The sequence below is a fragment of the Plecotus auritus genome (genome assembly GCF_963455305.1).
Source record: "Plecotus auritus genome assembly, chromosome: 1".
NCBI lineage: Eukaryota > Metazoa > Chordata > Mammalia > Chiroptera > Vespertilionidae > Plecotus > Plecotus auritus.
This window is the reverse complement of record NC_137770.1, coordinates 62,822,551-62,841,498: the sequence shown is the minus strand read 5'-3', so window position 1 is coordinate 62,841,498 and position 18,948 is coordinate 62,822,551. Positions and strand designations below refer to the sequence as shown.

Below are 18,948 nucleotides of genomic sequence, written 5' to 3'. Positions count from 1 at the left end.
GCCCAATTGTCCCCAACTGCCCTCCCCTGCCAGCCGGTTGCCACCAACTGCCCTCCCCTGCAGGCCCAGTCACCCCCAACTACCCTCCCCTGCAGGCCTGGTCATCCCTAACTGCCCTCCTCTTCTGGCCTGATTGCCCCCAACTACCCTACCCTTCTGGCCTGGTCGCCCCCAACTTCCCCCCCCTTCTGGCCTGATTGCTCACAACTACCCTCCCCTGCCAGCCATCTTGTGGTGGCTACCTTTGACTACATGGGGGCAGCCATCTTGTGTGAGGGCATGAGGGTCAATTTGCATATTACCTCGTTATTATATAGGATGGTCTAACTCAGTGGTTCTCAACCTTTCCAATGCCGCGACCCTTTAATAAAGGGTAGATATAACCATGTAATGTGATATAGTCCATCACAGATATTTACATTACGATTCATAACAGTAGCAAAATTACAGTTATGAAGTAGCAATGAAAATAATTTTATGGTTGGGGGGTCACCACAACATGAGGAACTGTATTAAAGGGTCGCGGCATTAGAAAGGTTGAGAACCACTGGTCTAACTGGTCACTGCCCTAACCTTTTGGATCATTCCTAGGTCAAAGTGATTTCAACTTATTTTGAGGGAGTCCATATCCAGAAACTACACTTAATATTAAATGACATACCACACTAGCTCCAGTGCTAGTCTGTCCACTGCCCAGCCAGGGCAGAGATGAAAGTGGATGCGTCGGATTTGCTGAGTAGGCTGATGTACTGGGTTGATGAAGAGTTGTAGTGGAACCACGATAATCAATATCATCTGAACTGTGAAAAACAAATATGTGTTATTGTGAAAATTCCTTTCTCTCTTAACACATTCCAATTATAGAACTGATGTACACATAGGACAGTCTTTATTTAAAAATAAATAAATAAATATCCATGAGGAAAACTTAAGTATATGTCCTAATCATAACCAATTTTCTTTCTGGTTAACTTTTCCATTAGCCAAATATAAATTAGTCAAATGTTGTTCAGTGATAAATTTATTATTACACAAGTTGAAACAAATGTTTTGGAATATTTAATAGAGATTTTCTTTTTAGAAAAAGAGTATATGTTCTCTTCAAGTACAGTAATCCCATGTATCAAATTCATACATTTTAAAGAAATTTGAATTTAAAGATTTCTTAAGAGTAAGATACTAATTTATCACATAAAAATGTTGAAGTAATTTTTATGATGGACTATATCACATTACATGGTTATATCTACCCTGAAGTGTGATATTGAAATCTAGTTATATTATATACTGACAAAATAGAAAACTCAACAGGAGAAAGGTTATCATGGCACCATTCCCAAGCATATAAAATTTTCGAGAGTCTGGAAAAAAGCAAGAAGGAAGGCAAACGTGGAGGAGAAACCCCAAAAAGGGAAGTGTTACAAAACGTTTGGTGCAGTGTCCACGTTTTTACCTGTAAAAAAGGTATACTTATAAGGAGATAAGAAGAAACACTGGAAATTACTCAGTGAATATGCTTCATCAGTCTATGAATTCATTTGTGTATACGGCCTTTTGCTTTATTTTTCCAGATCAGCTGAATTTGCTGAATATTGTGTAATTTCTGGCATTTCTTTGGGGTTAAATGTCAAAGTAGCAATTGTCAACATTAGACTTTGGTGTTGGGGATTATTCTGACTCAATGAATACCTCAGGGTCTAATGGAACAAGTATGAGTAATTTGCTTATGTTTGGCTCCTACCCAAATGAAGGTAGATAAAAATATACTTTTCTCGATAATTCAAATCATGTGCAAAAACATTTAACCTTTTGAAGAAAACTACATTTAAAATTGACTACGTAACACAATCCAACCTTTTGGATTCTCTGTCATATTCTTCTCCAATCCACATGTATGACTGACAGGCTAGTAGAGAAGTAACATCGAGTTCTTGTACATCATGTGTTGAAGCCAAAACAATTTCATTGTAGTTTGCCTGTAAAGCAAAGGCAGAGTCAATAATTCAGTCAATTTCACTAAAAAGAACAACATTCTTTATAATGACTAAAGCTTTTACCTTGTTAATAGAAAATGCCATAATCATGTCTGATTCCTTATGAATTATTTTTGCCTTTCCACCTGGATAACCCAGATCAGCTTCAACCTGAAAAACATTTGTTGGCAATTATAGTTGTTGCAGCACAGCTCTATGTAGAGATCTGCACTCCCCACAACATTAAAAAAAGGATAAGGAGAAAAATGCAGCAGCAGCAGTAAGTAAAAAGGGACTAATAATTTTACTGTGTTGAAAATTAGCTTTGAAATTAGCTTAAATTCGCTGATGCCCTGTAATCATCCAATTACAAATATTTCTATTCTGATTATAGGATACTGATTAACTATCTAAAAGATAGCTAGCATAATTTTCACTAGTATTTACGGCAGTAATATGTCTCTCTTACCTCTTCCAAAAGAGTGCAAAGATACTGTAATAAGAAGGTGTATACATAAGAGGCACGAGTGAAGGAAAAAAGACAGAAAGACAAAGGAGTCACATAAGAAATGAAACATTAAATAAAGGTGATGAGACAGGACTAAGGAGAAGTTGGGAAGAAAAATAGAAATGAATGAAGGAAATTGATGAGAGGAAGATGCAGTGGCTTAGGGTCAAAGGTGACAGGAAGGAAAGAAGAGGCAGAATCAAGAAGAAAGATAGAGCCAGCTGCTGTGGCTCAGTGGTTGAGGATTGACCCAAGAACCAGGAGGTCACGGTTCATTTCTCACTCAGGACATATGCCTGGGTTGTGGGCTTGAACCCCAGCAGACGTGCAGGAGGCAGCCAATCAATGATTCTCATCATTGATATTTCTATTTCTCTCTCCCTCTCCCTTCCTCTCTCTGAAATCAATAATAACTTATAAAAAGAAGAAGATAAATAGACAATCATGTTTAAGAACAGACTGGAAAAAGTGACCTAAGTAGAGGTGGGACAGAAAGCAGGAAAGAGAAGAACCAGTGGCAGGGAGAGCCAGACCTAGCGCAGCTTTTCCTACTGTGTGTCACTGAAGTGTGCAATGAGTACTCTGACCAACTGGGCAGGTCATGGTTAGTATTAGAGATCAGGCATTAGTTCCTTGCACATGAAAGAATGAGCTAATACAAGAGCTTGGAATACTACCTTGCTGTGGCAATCTTCTGCTACGTAGTTTTGTTTGACATGCTCCACATGTTCTTCTACAGACTAAATAACACCACACCGTCACAAACACAAAGCCATGCATGAAACAAAATTATAAAGAGAATGAAAAATTTCAAACTGAAATGGTTACTCCATCACTTAAAGATGGTAAAAATGAATTTGCAAGGTGTCCTTTTCAAAGCAAAACATCATGAAAGAAATTAAACTGAGTAAAATGTGATGTTATCAGATAAACACAACACAAAGCAAACCAGGCAAAATTAAAGTTAATGTAACTGTTACATATATAAAAACTATTTCAAAATAAAAACTAGTTATTTGTATATCAGTTATATAACTTAAAGTTCTACCTTAAACTGTAATCTCTAAAAATAAAACCTACTTGTACAAACAGATGCATTCTATAATAACTATATTCCTATCCTATAGGGCTTTCTTTCAAATTCAAATTAAAACTAACTCCTAAACACAGATCGAAAGTACTGATAATTATTTTACTCTCACTTATAAGGAATATATCCATGAAGAGACAGGGATTAGAATTCACATCAACCATTTACTTAATCAAGGACTTTTCTCCTCGGAAGTAAATGTTTCATAAAATGAGGCATCGGAAAGAATCACACAAAATACTTGCTCCTGGTTGATGACAGGATCATTAGAAATGGCTACAGTTAGAAGTAATACTTCTGCTCTGTTGTGGAAACCTCTGAAGGTTTGATCAGAGCAATACACTCCTAAAGTGGCTGTTTCACTTAAAGCTGAAAGGGCCAAATTCTCTGCCCCTGCCATCAGCGGCTGCTCTGCGGCTGCTGCACCTGACAATGAAGGAGGAAACCTGTGCCGGGGCCAAACTGCAGAGAAACCTATTTGCCTGTATCACGTAGCTGAGTCTGTCACATTGATCAATTTCACCAACACCTGTTTTGTGAAATATTCTTAATATAGCCAATGAGTAAAACTTCCATGTGAATTAGTCTAAAATTTCAGCATTTCTCAGAAGAATTTTATTATTAAGTCTTTTTTTTTTTTAATTAGCCAGCATGTTAGCACTTTTAGGATTAGTTTGCCAATTTTACTAATCCACTAAATTTACCAAATTTATTGATTACCAAAGTCCTATTTAATAATTTAAAAAGATAAAACTCTCTTAGTAGATGGGTAGTTTGTTTTTTAATCCTCAACCGAGGACATATTTTCATTGATTTTTTAGAAAGAGAAACATGGATGTGAGCGAGAACATCTATCACTCCCTCTTTCTCTCCACCGCCACCTCTACTGGCCTCGACCTGACTCAGGATTGAACCCACAACCTTTCAGTGCATGGGACACTCCAACCAATGGAGCCACACCGGCCAGGGCGAGTAGGTGGGTAGTTTTAATAATGCTGCACATTTCTGAACTTAGTGACCAGTTTATATTTTGTCTTAACAGCTTTAACGTTTTTTCCCTAATGCAAACAACTTTTCAGCAGATCTATGAGATTCCATACAGTGGCCACTAAACATATGTGGCTACTTAAATTTAAATTAAATACAATTAAAACTTTAGTTCCTCAGTTACGCCAGCCACATTTTAGCTGCTCAATAACCATTTCAGGCTGGTTAGTACAGAAGAGACAAATTTCCATTGTCACAGAAAATTCAATTTGACAGCACTGAACAGAATTTCATTCAACAATTTAAAATTCAAGTTACAAAAGAGACCCTGGCCAATAGTTCAATGGTTAGAGCACCAGCTTGCACACGGAAGGGTTGCAGGCCCGATTCCCAGTCAAGGGTGCGTACCTGGGTTGAAGGTCCCACAGTACTCTTGCAGGTTCACCCCCAGCCCATCAGGGAGCATGTGAGAGGCAACCAATCGATGTGTTTCTCTCCCTCCCTTCTACTCTCTCTGAAAATTGGTGGAGAAAATAACCTCCAATGAGGATTAACAACAACAAAACAAACAAACAAAAAGGTACAAAAGGGTACATGATAAAAATTCTTCTCCCATCCAAACTCCCAGCTATGTACTTCCCTTCCGTAGAGCCAACCAATGCTTACATAGCATTTTAAGAAATGTTCTATTTATCTCTGTCCTACCTCCCTGTCCATGGAGACCCTAGGCTGGTACAAAAATAGCAGGTAACACACATTTGGCTGTTGATCCCAAGAGCACAGAGACTGAGGGGGCATAAAGGATGGGGGGAAGCTTAGTTAAGGAAGAGGGAAAGAACAGAACCTGAAGGGCAAGGGCAAGACAAGAGTCTGAGGGTCCAAACAACCTTCACCCCTGGATTCCCACAGTAATCTGAGGCTCTGACAATCCAACCCAATCAAACTGCTACAAACCTTATGAATAATTAAAGCATATCTTCAATAAGTCATTATGTTTAGTAATTTGAAGAACTAAATACACAGAAAACAGATCCTTCAATTAACTAGTTTTCTGTGAATAAGAAACCCCTAATTAAACAAGTATCTATTTTTTTAATCTATTTCTTAGATTTCTGTATCTTATTTTTATGGCATTTGGACTCAGCATCACTATAGAACATGGTGTAAACAGTGGACTAAATAAAAGAGGAAATGAATTTGGCTCTGATCCCCTAACAAATCCTACATCAATAATTTCAATACCAAGGGGGAAACCAAGATGGCAGCATAGGTAAATACCTAAACTGCTGCCTCGCACAACAATATCAAAACTACAACTAAAAGACAGAACACCATCCGGAACCACAGGAAAGCTGGCTGAGTGGAAATTCTATAACTAGAAGAAAAGAGGAAGGCACATTAAGACTCAGAGGAGCTGCAAAAGGTTGAAGTACAGAGACTCGCACGCGGAGAGGATGGGCGGCTGTGTGCACAGGTGGCTGAGTGCGCGGCTGGCTTTCTAAAGCAGGAGGGAGAAGGAAGCTCCTGAATGCACTGAACTCCAGTCCCAGGCGAGACGCTGGGAAACCAGACTCATTCGGGGGGAATCTGGACTGTCAGGAAAAGAGAAAGCACACTGAGACTTGGGAGCTGCGGAAAGCAGAGGTCTGAAGGAGCGCACGTGCAGAGAGGACTGACTGCTGGATGCATGGGAGGCTGAGTGCGTGGCTGGCTTTCTAAAGTGGGAGGGAGACAGAAGCTCCCGACTGCACTGAACTCCAAGTTCTGGGCAAATTTCTGGGAACGCCAACTCATTCGGGGACAAACTGGACTGTCTGGCAGTGGACAAAACTCAAGGGTGGCTTTCTCTCAGAGGTGCTTGCAGCGATTACCACGGGACACTGAGATCCAGGGGCCTCTTAGGGCAGGGCTGACGGGAAACCAAGGTTGTCTGCTCCGCCTTAAAACTCTGCCCCATCCAAGCTGAGCACAGAGGCTTTTGCAATTTTGTAAGTCTTGTCTCATAAGGGTGTCTCCAGCACAGAAGTTTTCCCAGCGTAGACACAGCTGATCCTCACAGCCAATTGGCCTGGAGGTCAATTCCTCCCAGTGATACCAACAACAATCAAGACTTAACTACAACAAGGCTGAGCACACAGTCCACAAAGGGGTGCACCAAGAGTGTCCACCTCAGGTAACTGGGGAGGCTGAACCACTGTGCCCTAGAGGACACCTACCACACACAGCTACTCTACCAACTCAGGGAAGCAGCAAAAAATGCAGAGACAAAGAATCACAAATGAAAGAAATGGAGGAAAACAAATGACTAGATATAGAGTTCAAAACCACGGTTATAAGGTTTTTCAAGCATTTTCTAGAAAAGGCCGATAAATTTAGCAAGACCCTCAAAGATATGAAAAAGGACCAACTAGAAATTAAACATACACTGGCTGAAATAAAAAATATTATACAGAGACCTAACAGCAGACTAGAGGATTGCAAGAATCAAGTCAAAGAGTTGAAATACAAAAAAGCAAAAAAACACTCAGCTGGAAAAGCAAAAAGAAAAAAGAATCCAAAAATTTGAAGATAGTGTAAGGAGCCTCTGAGACAACCTCAAGCGTACCAACATCCAAATTATGGGGGTGCCAGAAGAAGAGAGAGAGCAAGATACTGAAAATCTAGTCAAAGAAATGATGACAGAAAACTTCCCCAACCTGGTGAAAGAAATAGACTTACAAGTCCAGGAAGCGCACAGAACCCCAAACAAAAGGAATCCAAAGAGGACCACACCAAGACACATCATAATTAAAATGCCAAGAGCAAAAGACAAAGAGAGAATATTAAAAGCAGCAAGAGAAAAACAGTTACCTACAAGGGAGCACCCATACGATTGGCAGCTGATTTCTCAACAGAAACTATGCAGGCCAGACGGGAGTGGCAAGTAATATTCAAAGTGATGAATAGCCCTAACCGGTTTGGCTCAGTGGATAGAGCATCGGCCTGCGGACTGAAAGGTCCCAGGTTCGATTCCAGTCAAGGGCATATACCTTGGTTGCGGGCACATCCCCAGTAGGGGGTGTGCAGGAGGCAGCTGATTGATGTTTCTCTCTCATCGATGTTTCTAACTCTCTATCCCTCTCCCTTCCTCTCTGTAAAAAATCAATAAAATATTTAAAAAAAAAACAACAAAGTGATGAATAGCAAGAGCCTACAACCAAGATTACTCTACCCAGCAAAGCTATCATTCAGAATTGAAGGGCAGATAAAGAGCTTCACAGATAAGAAAAAGCTAAAGGAGTTCATCACCACCAAACTAGTATTATATGAAATGCTGAAAGGTATTCTTTAAGAAGAGGAGGAAGAAGAAAAAGGTAAAGATAAAAATTATGAACAACAAATACATGTCTATTAACAAATGAATCTAAAAATCAAGTGAATAAAAAATCTGATGAACAGAATAAACTGGTGAATATAATAGAATCAGGGGCATAGAAAGGGAGTGGACCGACAATTCTCGGGGGGGAAAGGGTGTGGGAGGTGTGGGAAGAGACTGGACAAAAAGCGTACACCTATGGATGAGGACAGTGGGAGTGGGGAGGTAAGGGCAGAGGGTGGGGTGGGAACCCGGTGGAAGGGAGCTATGGGGGGAAAAAAGAGGAACAATTGTAATAATCTGAACAATAAAGATTTATTAAATTAAAAAAAAATAATTTCAATACCATCAGGGTTTATTGTTTATTACCAAAAAAGACTTTAAAAAAATATCTGCAGTTCAATCCCCCAATTCCTACTTAAGTACACACATTTTAAATCCACAGAGAAAATAAAAGATTTCACAAGGGCTGACCACCATTACCATCTAGGTAAGTGGGTGACGAGCTCGGTAGGTTCTGCTGCCCTAGGTATGGGGGAAACTGAGAAGCAATTTTCTCATTTACCTTGGGAAACGAAATCGTGTGGACTGTCCCTCTCGGTTTTCACTTTCCTAAGTGAAATATAATTCATCTTCTTTTCTTATAAATCCTGTTTGCCAAATCTTTAATCATACCTGACACTCTATCCAGAGAACACAATCCAAACTGCCCATTACATCATTAAATGGCCACATAAACTGAAATGCTCATATAAAAGATATATGGACCCCTCCTTGTATAAGGAAGAGATCATTTTAAGTTTCACACTGCCAGTCTCCCAATTCCTGAGTCTTCTTAAATCCTGAATGGTATCACATTATTAATTTACATTTAGGTTAACCATGCAATGTAGAACCTCTCCTCTGTCCAACGTTGTAAAAGCAATCTTCCTTCATTTTGAATTTGTTATTTCTTTAATTTATTCTCTAAATTTGTTGCTTCTAAAATTTATCTTGTTCATTTTTAAATGCTAAGTAAATAAAATGCTTTTAAAGGGCTATGCTGTATTTTCAATTAAATGATATTCAGAGAATCATAATACGAGCACACTCATTTATATATTAAATTCTCTAAACCACCCATCAAAATCTTTATCAAATGGAAAAGCCCAATGGTAAATACTATAAAAGAAGTACCAAATTTCACTTGAGTATACATGATTTATCAAGAGACCTATGTTGTTTCATTGCTATGAAGTGAAAATTGTAAGTTTTTAACCTTAATATAATTTATTGTAGTTTGGTAAACTATTACCCATGATGTATGAAAGATAGTAAGTTCCAACCAAAAAATAAATCTCAAATCAAGCACTCACTCCATTAGAAATATTAAAGAAAACTAAACAAAAATTACAACAGAAAAAAAAATTTTTTTCAAAATACCTCACTCTGCTTTCTTTTCTTAGTGAAAATATATCTAATAAATGTCTCTTGAAGGACTTCTTGTTTAACAAGGAAATGCCAAAGTCGTTTGACTGGAAGTGCAGAGGAATCCCGGGATCTAGTAAAACAATCAACATATCACTCTTTCAGTCTACAGAAAATGTTTCACAGTTACAGGTACTTTTTTAAAAACTTTCATTATCTAAAGCAAAGAAGTTACAGCATTAAACTTAACAAAATTTTGTAATTTCATTTTTAATTTTTCTAAAAATCTTGCAATTAATTATCTAATTACAGGTTCTCTGAATGAACAGATTGAGCTGAGAGTCAAATGAATCTCCTAGTCTTTTAAAATTATACATTAGGTTGGCTCTGTTGGTTAAAAGCATATTACCAATAAAGATAAGTCATAAATTTCATTTCTAACCTCCTAACAAGCTAAAAAGCCCTGCTCTTTAAGCTTATGAGCAATGCTCTTAATCAGGGCCAGCTGCTTCAAGAGAAAAAGCATGCTGTTTAGGATAGGGACCCAGATGAACATTTCACTGATCACAGCATCTATGAAGAATAATGTGCTTACTATTAAATTACTGACAAAAGGTCAGTACAGTAGCATTGTGTTTGCATATGTAGGTTACCTCAAAGAATTTCTGTAAAAGTTCTTAAAATAACAAAAATAGTAATAAAAGTTTTCCCCTGAATATGAAAGTAATGCTTACTGAATTATAGGTATTCCTGGGAAAAATAATCTTCTAACAAGATTTCTTATGTTTCCTTAGTGTATTTTGCTAGAAATAGAATTGCAGGTTCCAAGTTATGAATGTTTTGAGGCTATTGGCATATTTTGCCACACTGTCTTCCAGGAAGACATACAAAAAGCATTCTTACTTGAACGGAGTATTCTCAGGATCTAGCATTGCTTTATTTCGAAGAACAGCTGGTCCAGCTCCTGCAGACAGGTCAGCTGGATATGTGTTGATATAGTTAGGGGGTGGACCTTCAAATTGATCCATTTTCTCTTGCAAGATGTGTTCCCAATTCTCCAAGTTTTTAATCACAGCAATACCTAACGGTGATGTTACAGGCAACTCTACAAAGCAATAGAATATGTCATTTCATTTTGATAAAAAATGTTGGTCATCATCCACATATTTATCAAACCTGAATTTACAGGCAAAACTTCTGAATATACTAGTACAAATAACTCTAAAAATGTTAATCTAAAACCATTTAGATTTTTTTTAAAAGATTTTTTTCTTTTTTTGAGAGAGAGGAAGGGAGAGGGAAGAGAGAGAGAAACTTCAATGTGAGAGCGAAACATCAATTGGCTGCCTCCTGCACACTCCTTACCGGGGATCAAGTCCACAACCTAGGTATGTGCCCTGACCCAAAATCAAACCAGTGACTTTTTGGTGCACAGGATGACTGATGCTCAACCAACTGAGCCACACTGGCCAGGGTAGCATTTGGATTCTTAATGCTTTCAACAAAGCAAAAGCCAGCTCTCTAAAATGAACCGAGGAAATGTCTAGTTTCTCCAATCTAGTTTTTTTGCTTTATATTTCAACCTTCTAGGAAGATAGCAATTCTTGCTATGTATTTAAAACCATAGACTGGAGTCTAAAATAAACAAGACCTGTTAAAGCTCCAATGTAGTATTTTTTTTTAGCACCAAATGCCCTTTCATATGGATTTCTAAAGATGGTAATTTGTTATATTTATGAACATTAATTTTTAAATTCCAGACTTACCAGAGAATTCCAATCCAGCAAAGGGAAAAAAATTCTTGACATTGTGAAGTATTAGCTTAACCATTGCCAAATGCAGAAGAACCCAGCTGTTCAAGGGGGACAAAAGGAAATTATCCTCAATTGTATTATCCTTATATTACACTTGCAATATCTGGAAATTACCACAGTCACATCAATCTAATAGCACATCAATAAATTACATACTTTTCCCTCACTAAAAATGTTTGTGCTTGTGCTCTGTATATAAGCTACTATTTAAAAGTGGATGTGAAAGAAATACTGTACTGTCTGGAAATTTACTTCAAAGGTACAGAATTCTTTACCTAAAAACATAAATCGGTTCTTGTATAAGTTCATGATAATGTTACTTAAAATTAGTACTATAAGGATTTCCTATAAAAGAAAAGGCAATTTACCTATAGGAATTTGGGTCTTGGTGCTCCTGTATTCGTGTGCCTGAAAAAAATTCATCATCATCATCTTCTTCTTCTTCACTATGAATGCTTTCATCAGAATCATATATAATACCACTATCAGACAAAGGGAGAAATGGCTGAAATAAAAGGTAAAGTTATTTTAAAACATATAATTGGGTTATCTTTGTCCTAACTTAACATTGGGAGGAGGCACGACGGGGGATGTATTCCCTCTTGCGCACTTACAGCAAGGTGACAACAGTGTTAACATATATAAAGAGGGAAATATTAATAGAGGGTGATGAGCTCATAAAAGCAAAGTGATGCACCCAACATGATACTAATGGGACTATAATGGATCTAGTCCCCATAAGGATTCTAAGCCCCTGAGACATTTCCTCTGCTTGGAGAACCAGAGATGTGTCATGGGGCAACACCATGGCCTGCTAATGTAACAGGTGAAATGCGCAGTCTTTCTGTCTCCATCTTGTTTGAGCCTGCTGTCCCAGGGCCTTGGGGCTAACAGCTCCTGCTTTAGACAAGCTAATCATTAGAGAAATTCTGCTTGAGGCTTGAGATTTTACAAAAATAGCCCCTCCCATTTTCCCTTCCCTTGACATAAAAGAAACCTGAACTCTGTACTTTCTTAAGAAGAATTTGAGGATTGGCACCTTCTTATTTTCTTCTACTGAATAAGGATTTTTTATTTTTAAAATAATCATAATCTTATTTTACATAAATCATGATAACTATTAAATATTCAAATAGTATCACTGTTCAATTTTCTAAAATAATTTTTTTAAATCTTTATTATAGCATATATAGAATAAAAATTATCTATTTTACACATACAATTAATTGGTTTTTTAACAAATATATACACTATGTAACCACTACCCAAGTCAAAATGTAGAATATTTTCTTCATCCCCAAAGATTCCTATTGCTCTTTCTCAATTTTCCAATTCAACCCCAGCTTCAGGAAACCACCAATCTGCTTTCTGTCATGATAAATTATTGTTTTCTATTTTATTTCTGCTTATATATGTATTATTTTCTACCTTTTATTTTAGGTTTTCTTTAATATTTCTAGATTATGGTAAGTCTTTTGATATCTGATTTTAATCTTTTTTTCCTAATATAAGAATTCAAAACTATAAATTTCCTTGTAACCACTGCTTCATTTGCATTCCATAAACTTTGTTACATTGCTTTTCATTTTTATTTTGTACAAAATATTTTCTCATTTGGATTGGCATCTTCTTGGTCAATAACCTTTCCTTACTCTATATTCTGACATTTTGAGTATCCTCTTTGGACTGGTAACAATAAAACCCCTAAACATCTCCTGCTCTCGTTCTATGCTGACCAGGGAAACAATGATAATCAGATGAAGGGAACCTAAAAGTATTCCAGGCACATGATGATGCTGACTACATGTTAATAAACTGACTTCTGGTTTATACCTAAATCCCATATAGTTTGTCTCATCCATATCTAGTATCTAATCATTCTCACATATCTGATGCTCAATGAATGAATATCCAGTTTCTGGACGTGAGAGATTACATGTCTAAGCTATGGTGGTTCAGTCCAGAAGCTGCCCCTCAGTCCTATGTGATGTATTGACAAGAGTTCATAAAACAGACATACTCAAAACCTGCATTCCTCACGTCCCTTACCTTTGCAACAAAATAATCCCACATACTAAGTTCAGGAGGAACAAATTTTTCCTTGTAAGATGGTCTTTCTGCAGGCACTGGTGGTGGCGTAGCATCTTTTACAGGCCTTCCAGGGACTAGCATTCGCATGTTAAATCTCCTCCGGTGTTTATCTATGTCTTCAGACGGAACAGAAGGTGCTGAATAAAAAAGAGGGAAAAATAAGCATTTATTTTCCATTATTAACCCAGTAAGTTAACATTTCTTTTCATCCCACTTTTGCCATGTTTTAGTTCAGACTAAATTACCTACTTGCATCTAAAGAGTTTAGTGCTCCTAAAGTCTTCTAGTTCCAGCCATCAGTGTTCCAGCCATCATGGCAGAAATGAGGACAGAGCATAAAGAATATCTTGGCCCTAACTGGTTTGGCTCAGTGGATAGAGCGTCGGCCTGCAGACTGAAAGGTCCCAGGTTCGATTCTGGTCAAGGGCATGTACCTTGGTTGCGGGCACATCCCCAGTAGGGGGTATGCAGGAGGCAGCTGATCGATGTTTCTAACTCTCTATCCCTCTCCCTAACTCTCTGTAAAAAAATCAGTAAAATATATATTTTTTAAAAAGAATATCTTGCCATGAAACACCTTTGTGCTGTACAGAATAAAGATTAAAATAATTCTAGGTACAATGTACTAAATAAATGATATATTCAATAGTCATAAGGAAAGTGCTTGAGTGGTCATTTCTGGCTATGCTGTCCAAGAGTCACTGAATGTGTAGGATGTAAAGCATGCCTTAAAAGGGCAGAGGCTCAGTGGGAAAAGAGAAAGAGATGACAGAAACAAATGACAGGTTTGAGTAAATTACTTTTGCCAGACAGGCATCAGGGAGGGCAACAGTCAGGCCAGGACTAGCTTGTGGATTGAGCCTGGAAGCTTATCCTATGGGCATTCTCATAAAAAACGTATCGAGCCTGTCATACGATGAGATGTGGTTTTCTTGATCAATTAGAAAGGAATATGGACCAAGATGACATAAGAAGGGCCTGAATTAATACTGCGGGTGGTAAACACTGAGAACAAGTATTAGATACAAGGAACACATACATGAAATATCAAAAGGATCAGGGAGTCATTGGATATAAGAGATACAGAAAGTAGAAGTCAACCCACTCCACTCCTAAATCTCCCCACCAAAGAAAATGACAATTCTATGTCAACTCCTCCTTCTCCCACATTGCACACAATTCATCAACAATCAGCAGTAACTCCACATTATATTCAGAATATGACCTATGCTAACCCCTCTTTAACTTGTTTCTAAATGAGGTGGAACTTACATAAAACCAACCATTTAAAAATGAATAATTCAGTGGCATTTAGTACTTTCACAATGTTATGCAACCACCACCTCTATCTCATTCCAAAGTATTCTCATCACTCCAAATGAAAACCCCATACCCATTAAGAAATCACTCTCCATTCCTCCCTCTCTCTAGCCCATGGCAACCACAAATCTGCTTCTGTCTCTATGGATTACCTATTTGGATATTTCATATAAAAGGAATCATACAATGTGTGACTTCTGTGTCTGGCTTCTTCCACTTAGCATGTTTTTGAGGTTCATGCTGATTATAGCATATATTCATATCGCACTTCATTCCTTTTCATGGCTGAGTAACACTGTATACCATAGTTTACCCATCTTTTTTTTTTTTTTTTAATCCACTCACTCGATAACTGACATTTGGGTTAATTCCAGTTTGGAGCTATTATGAATAAAGCTGCATAAATATTTATTTATAAGACTTTGTGTGAATTATGGTTTCATTTCTTCTATGTAAATAATTAAAAGGGGAATTGTTGGGACACAGGGTGAGTCACATGATAAATTTATAAAAACTCTTCAGTCTTGCCCTAACCGGTTTGGCTCAGTGGATAGAGCGTCGACCTGTGGACTCAAGGATCCCAGGTTCGATTCCAGTCAAGGGTATGTACCTTGGTTGCGGGCACATCCCCAGTAGGGGGTGTGCAGGAGGCAGCTGATTGATGTTTCTCTCTCATCGATGTTTCTAACTCTCTCTCCCTCTCCCTTCCTCTCTGTAAAAAATCAATAAAATATATTTTAAAACAAACAAACAAAAAAAACAACTCTCAGACTGTTTTCCAAAGTGGTTGCATATTTACATTCCCACAAATAACATATAAAAGTTCCAGTTGCTAAACATCCTTGCCAACACTTGTATTGCTAGTCTTTTTTCCAGTTTTACTGAGAAATAATTGACATGCATCACTGTGTAAGTTTAAGGTGTACAGCATGATGGTCTGTCTGATATATGTTAGGTTTGATGGAGCAACTGAGTTGATACCCTTCCCCCTGGGAACTGGCTTTCCAGGACATTTCACTATGGACATTCCCTTTGCTGAAGACCACATTTCACTTGCAGCGACCACATTCCATTACTTCCCCTCCGGGTATGCATAAAGAAGTCTCTGCCCAGAAAAATCCCGCCAAAAGTCCTTTAAAAGCCGCAGACTCCCCTCACTGGGTGCTGGAGCCATCCAGGCTCAACCACCTGGTGTGCGGATGATCGAATAAATTCATAATCCCTCACCACTCTGGCCTTGTGCGTTCCTCCTTAGGCGACCTAACAATATACGTATATTGTGAAATGATAAAATCCATTCATTCTTGATGGTAACTCACTATTACCTGTTTTTTTGGTCTCTCTTTTTTTTTCAATCCTCACCCAAGGATATTTTTTTCAATGATTTTTGGAGAGAGTGGAAAGGAGGGAGGAGGGGAAGAGGGAGAGAGGGAGGAAGTGAGAGAAGGAAGGAGGAAGGGTGGGGGTGGGGGACCATCAATTGGTTGCTTCCTGCACATGCCTTGACTGGGGCCAGAGATTGAACCTGCAACCCAGTTATGTGCCCTTGACTGGGAATAGAGTGCACAGGCCAAAAGCTCTCACCACTTAGCAACACCAGCAGGAGCCACTATTATCTTTTAAGTGGACTAAACAATAGCCTCCCACCCGGGCTCTCTACTTTTATTCTTGTTGCATAGTCTATTCACACAGCACCTAGAATGGATCTTCTGAAAACCTAAATAGATTATGTCACTCATATGCTTAAAAACCTCTAGTTACTAGAGTCTAGTAGTTTCCTATCTTTCTTTAGAAAAACAACTAAATGATCCATACAATGATCCATGAAACCCTAAATGACCTTGCCCCCAACTACTGACCTTACTTCATCTCTAAACACTCCTCCACCCTCACCCCATGACAGCCATTCTGGCTTTCTTTGTAGTTCCTAGAAAAGGCCAAATCCAGTCCTATCTCATGAACTCTGCCCTCACTGCTCCATCTGCCTAGAATGCTCAGAATGGTGTGATCACTGACTTCCCTAAATACGAATGCATACTCAGAGGAACTACTCCATAAGACTGCTCAATGCTACCTAATCGGAAATGTGCTTTCTGCTTACCCTAACTAAACTGTCCTCATCCTCCTCCCCTCATCACTCTCCAGTTACTCTGCTTTATTTTTATTAGAGTTCTTATCAGACCTGAGATATTTATTTGTTAATTTTACCTTCAATAGATGTAAGCTTCATGAAGGTAAGGGAATTGTCTGTTTTGTTCACTCCATACCTCCAGAATCTTGAACACTGCCTGGCAGATAGTAGGTGTTAAGTGAATGTAAATATGAATGCATAGTCAGAGGTTTTAAGTGTGGATAACTTGGTGGTGAATGAATTACCATAAAAAATAATAGAAAATTCAGTAAATCGTTTTGGGGGAAAACTTTAAGTTTAAGGTGGACTACAACTAGGTAGAAAGATAAAGATTAAGACCCTTCGATGGAGTAGAAGCAATTGGAGTGGGTGAGATCTCCTCCCTTACCTTGAAGGGTCCTATTTAAATCTACATTGGGCACTAAGGACACAGGTTAGAACCTGTGGCATTTAAACTGTCACTGATTGCTCATCTGTAATATGACCATTTCTAAAGATGAATTAAGATATTTCTATGTTTCGGCACCAAGATGGAAACCTTTCCAATGGCATTAGTCTACATCTCACCATATCCTACCATTTTAAAAAGTGAGATGAAAAATATATTCTAGTCCATGAGGAAACACACACCACACCCCCCCCCCACACACACACACACGGAATAAATAAACCAGGTGAATGAGTGGAACTCATGACCCAAGTATGTGTCCTTGACTGGGAATCAAACCCAAGACCCTTCGGTGGAGGGCTAATGCTCTAACCACTTAACCACACTGACCAGTGTGAAAAATTAAAAAAAAAAATTTAAATATCCTTTCTCTAATTAAAAACTATCTTTTTTTTCCATGGCTTCATTCCCTAACATTGTCTCCTCACTTACCTTTACCTTTCCTCTACTTCCTTTTTATCATCCTTAAATTTGTCCTGGTATCCAAAATTGATCATTGTATATTTCTTATTCTAACATGAGTTTAGTCATAACAAGAGTGATTACACTTCAACAATCACTAATTTTCAAAATAGATTTCTTAAAGTGCTAAAAAATCTTTTACTTTAACAATGGTAATTATTTATATTTACATACATTATCTTACCTGAAATACTTTCTGATTGTCTTTGAGGCTTCACAATAAGTCTTACACCCCCTCCAAAAACAGCAGCCCACATTCGATTATTTAATGGGTGGGCTGCAAGTCGAAACAATTCATTGGAGGAATTTGTGGCAAGAGCATGTATCAATAAACTTAAGTAAACAGCAACAACAGCTTCACACAACAAAATGTTCAGTTTTGGCTGGTCTTCATCTTGTGCTGAACTCAAGAGATTAATAAGTGAGCTCACACCTGTAGAGATATATAATATCATAAAAAGTATATCAGCATAAAGCTCAAGAAGGAAAAAATTCTAAATTTGCAATTTAACTATAATTATAGAACTATATTATATGAAATACATCTATACATATAAAGAGGTAATATGCTAATTGTCCGTTACAGTGTCCCAGTAATTTGCATATTGACAGACCAGCAGGAGGCTGTGCATGCAGCAGCGGGTGGGCGGCCGGAGCCAAGTTCCCAGGGGTCTGAGGAGAGTGCCTCACAGAAGCCCGGACTGCAAAGAAGGAAGAGGAAGCGGCCACAGGGAGCTCTTCCAATCCCCCTGCACAGACACCCTACCCCAGCCCCCGCACTCCGCACCCCACACCCCACGGGGACGGACAGACACCCTACTCCAGCCCCCACACTCCCGGAGGGACAGGGAGGCTGACCAGATGGGGAGAAGACCCAGCCTCGGGGGCAGCTGCAGCCCACACTTCTGAATCCCGATCTCTTCCCCTGCCACCCCTGCCAGGGGCACCCACAACAATAGCACACTGGCGACTACCTGTCAGCACCCCCGAGGCACCCAGTGCCCACGGCCTGCTGCTGCCAGGGCCCCCTCCACTGGGGCCAGGCATGCCTCTCCTCCTTACAACTCCAGACCCGGGTGGAGGCAGGCCTGAGCAGCCCCCCAGGGTCAGACCCTTCCCCCAACCCCCGACAGGAGAAGCACACTGAACCTCACTGGGGGCATGGCTAAACCCACCCTCCTAGCCCACCTGGCTCTGCCCTGGCCCAGCCCCCACCCCGCTCCAGGAGATTGGAGCCCTGCCCTGAGCAGGTACAGCTGCAAAACAGCCACATATAATTTAAAGAATGACGCCAAGCAGGAAGGTTTGACAGTTACTCCCCCTCTGACCTCATTGCCCCCTTAGCGCCCCCCCTAATGCCCT

General features: G+C 39.0%; 1 protein-coding gene across 3 annotated transcripts in view; it reads right to left on the bottom strand.

Annotated features, from left to right (window-relative positions):
- DMXL2 (Dmx like 2) overlaps positions 1-18,948 on the bottom strand; it is a gene marked incomplete at its 3' end in the record, with an annotated part of 168,899 nt that overhangs the window by 8,793 nt on the left and 141,158 nt on the right. Inside the window, exons 28-37 of one of the 3 annotated variants that reach the window (XM_080654714.1) lie at positions 17,771-18,019; positions 13,184-13,362; positions 11,503-11,639; positions 11,087-11,172; positions 10,224-10,425; positions 9,336-9,453; positions 3,159-3,221; positions 2,058-2,144; positions 1,855-1,976; positions 662-800 (exon numbers count right to left, since the gene is read on the bottom strand). In XM_080654714.1, the coding sequence (XP_080510840.1) occupies positions 662-800; positions 1,855-1,976; positions 2,058-2,144; positions 3,159-3,221; positions 9,336-9,453; positions 10,224-10,425; positions 11,087-11,172; positions 11,503-11,639; positions 13,184-13,362; positions 17,771-18,019 (1,382 nt within the window). Of the gene's footprint in view, positions 1-661; positions 801-1,854; positions 1,977-2,057; positions 2,145-3,158; positions 3,222-9,256; positions 9,454-10,223; positions 10,426-11,086; positions 11,173-11,502; positions 11,640-13,183; positions 13,363-17,770; positions 18,020-18,948 lie in introns of those variants that run through there. The other 2 variants (XM_080654713.1, XM_080654715.1) reach the window with 2 other exon arrangements.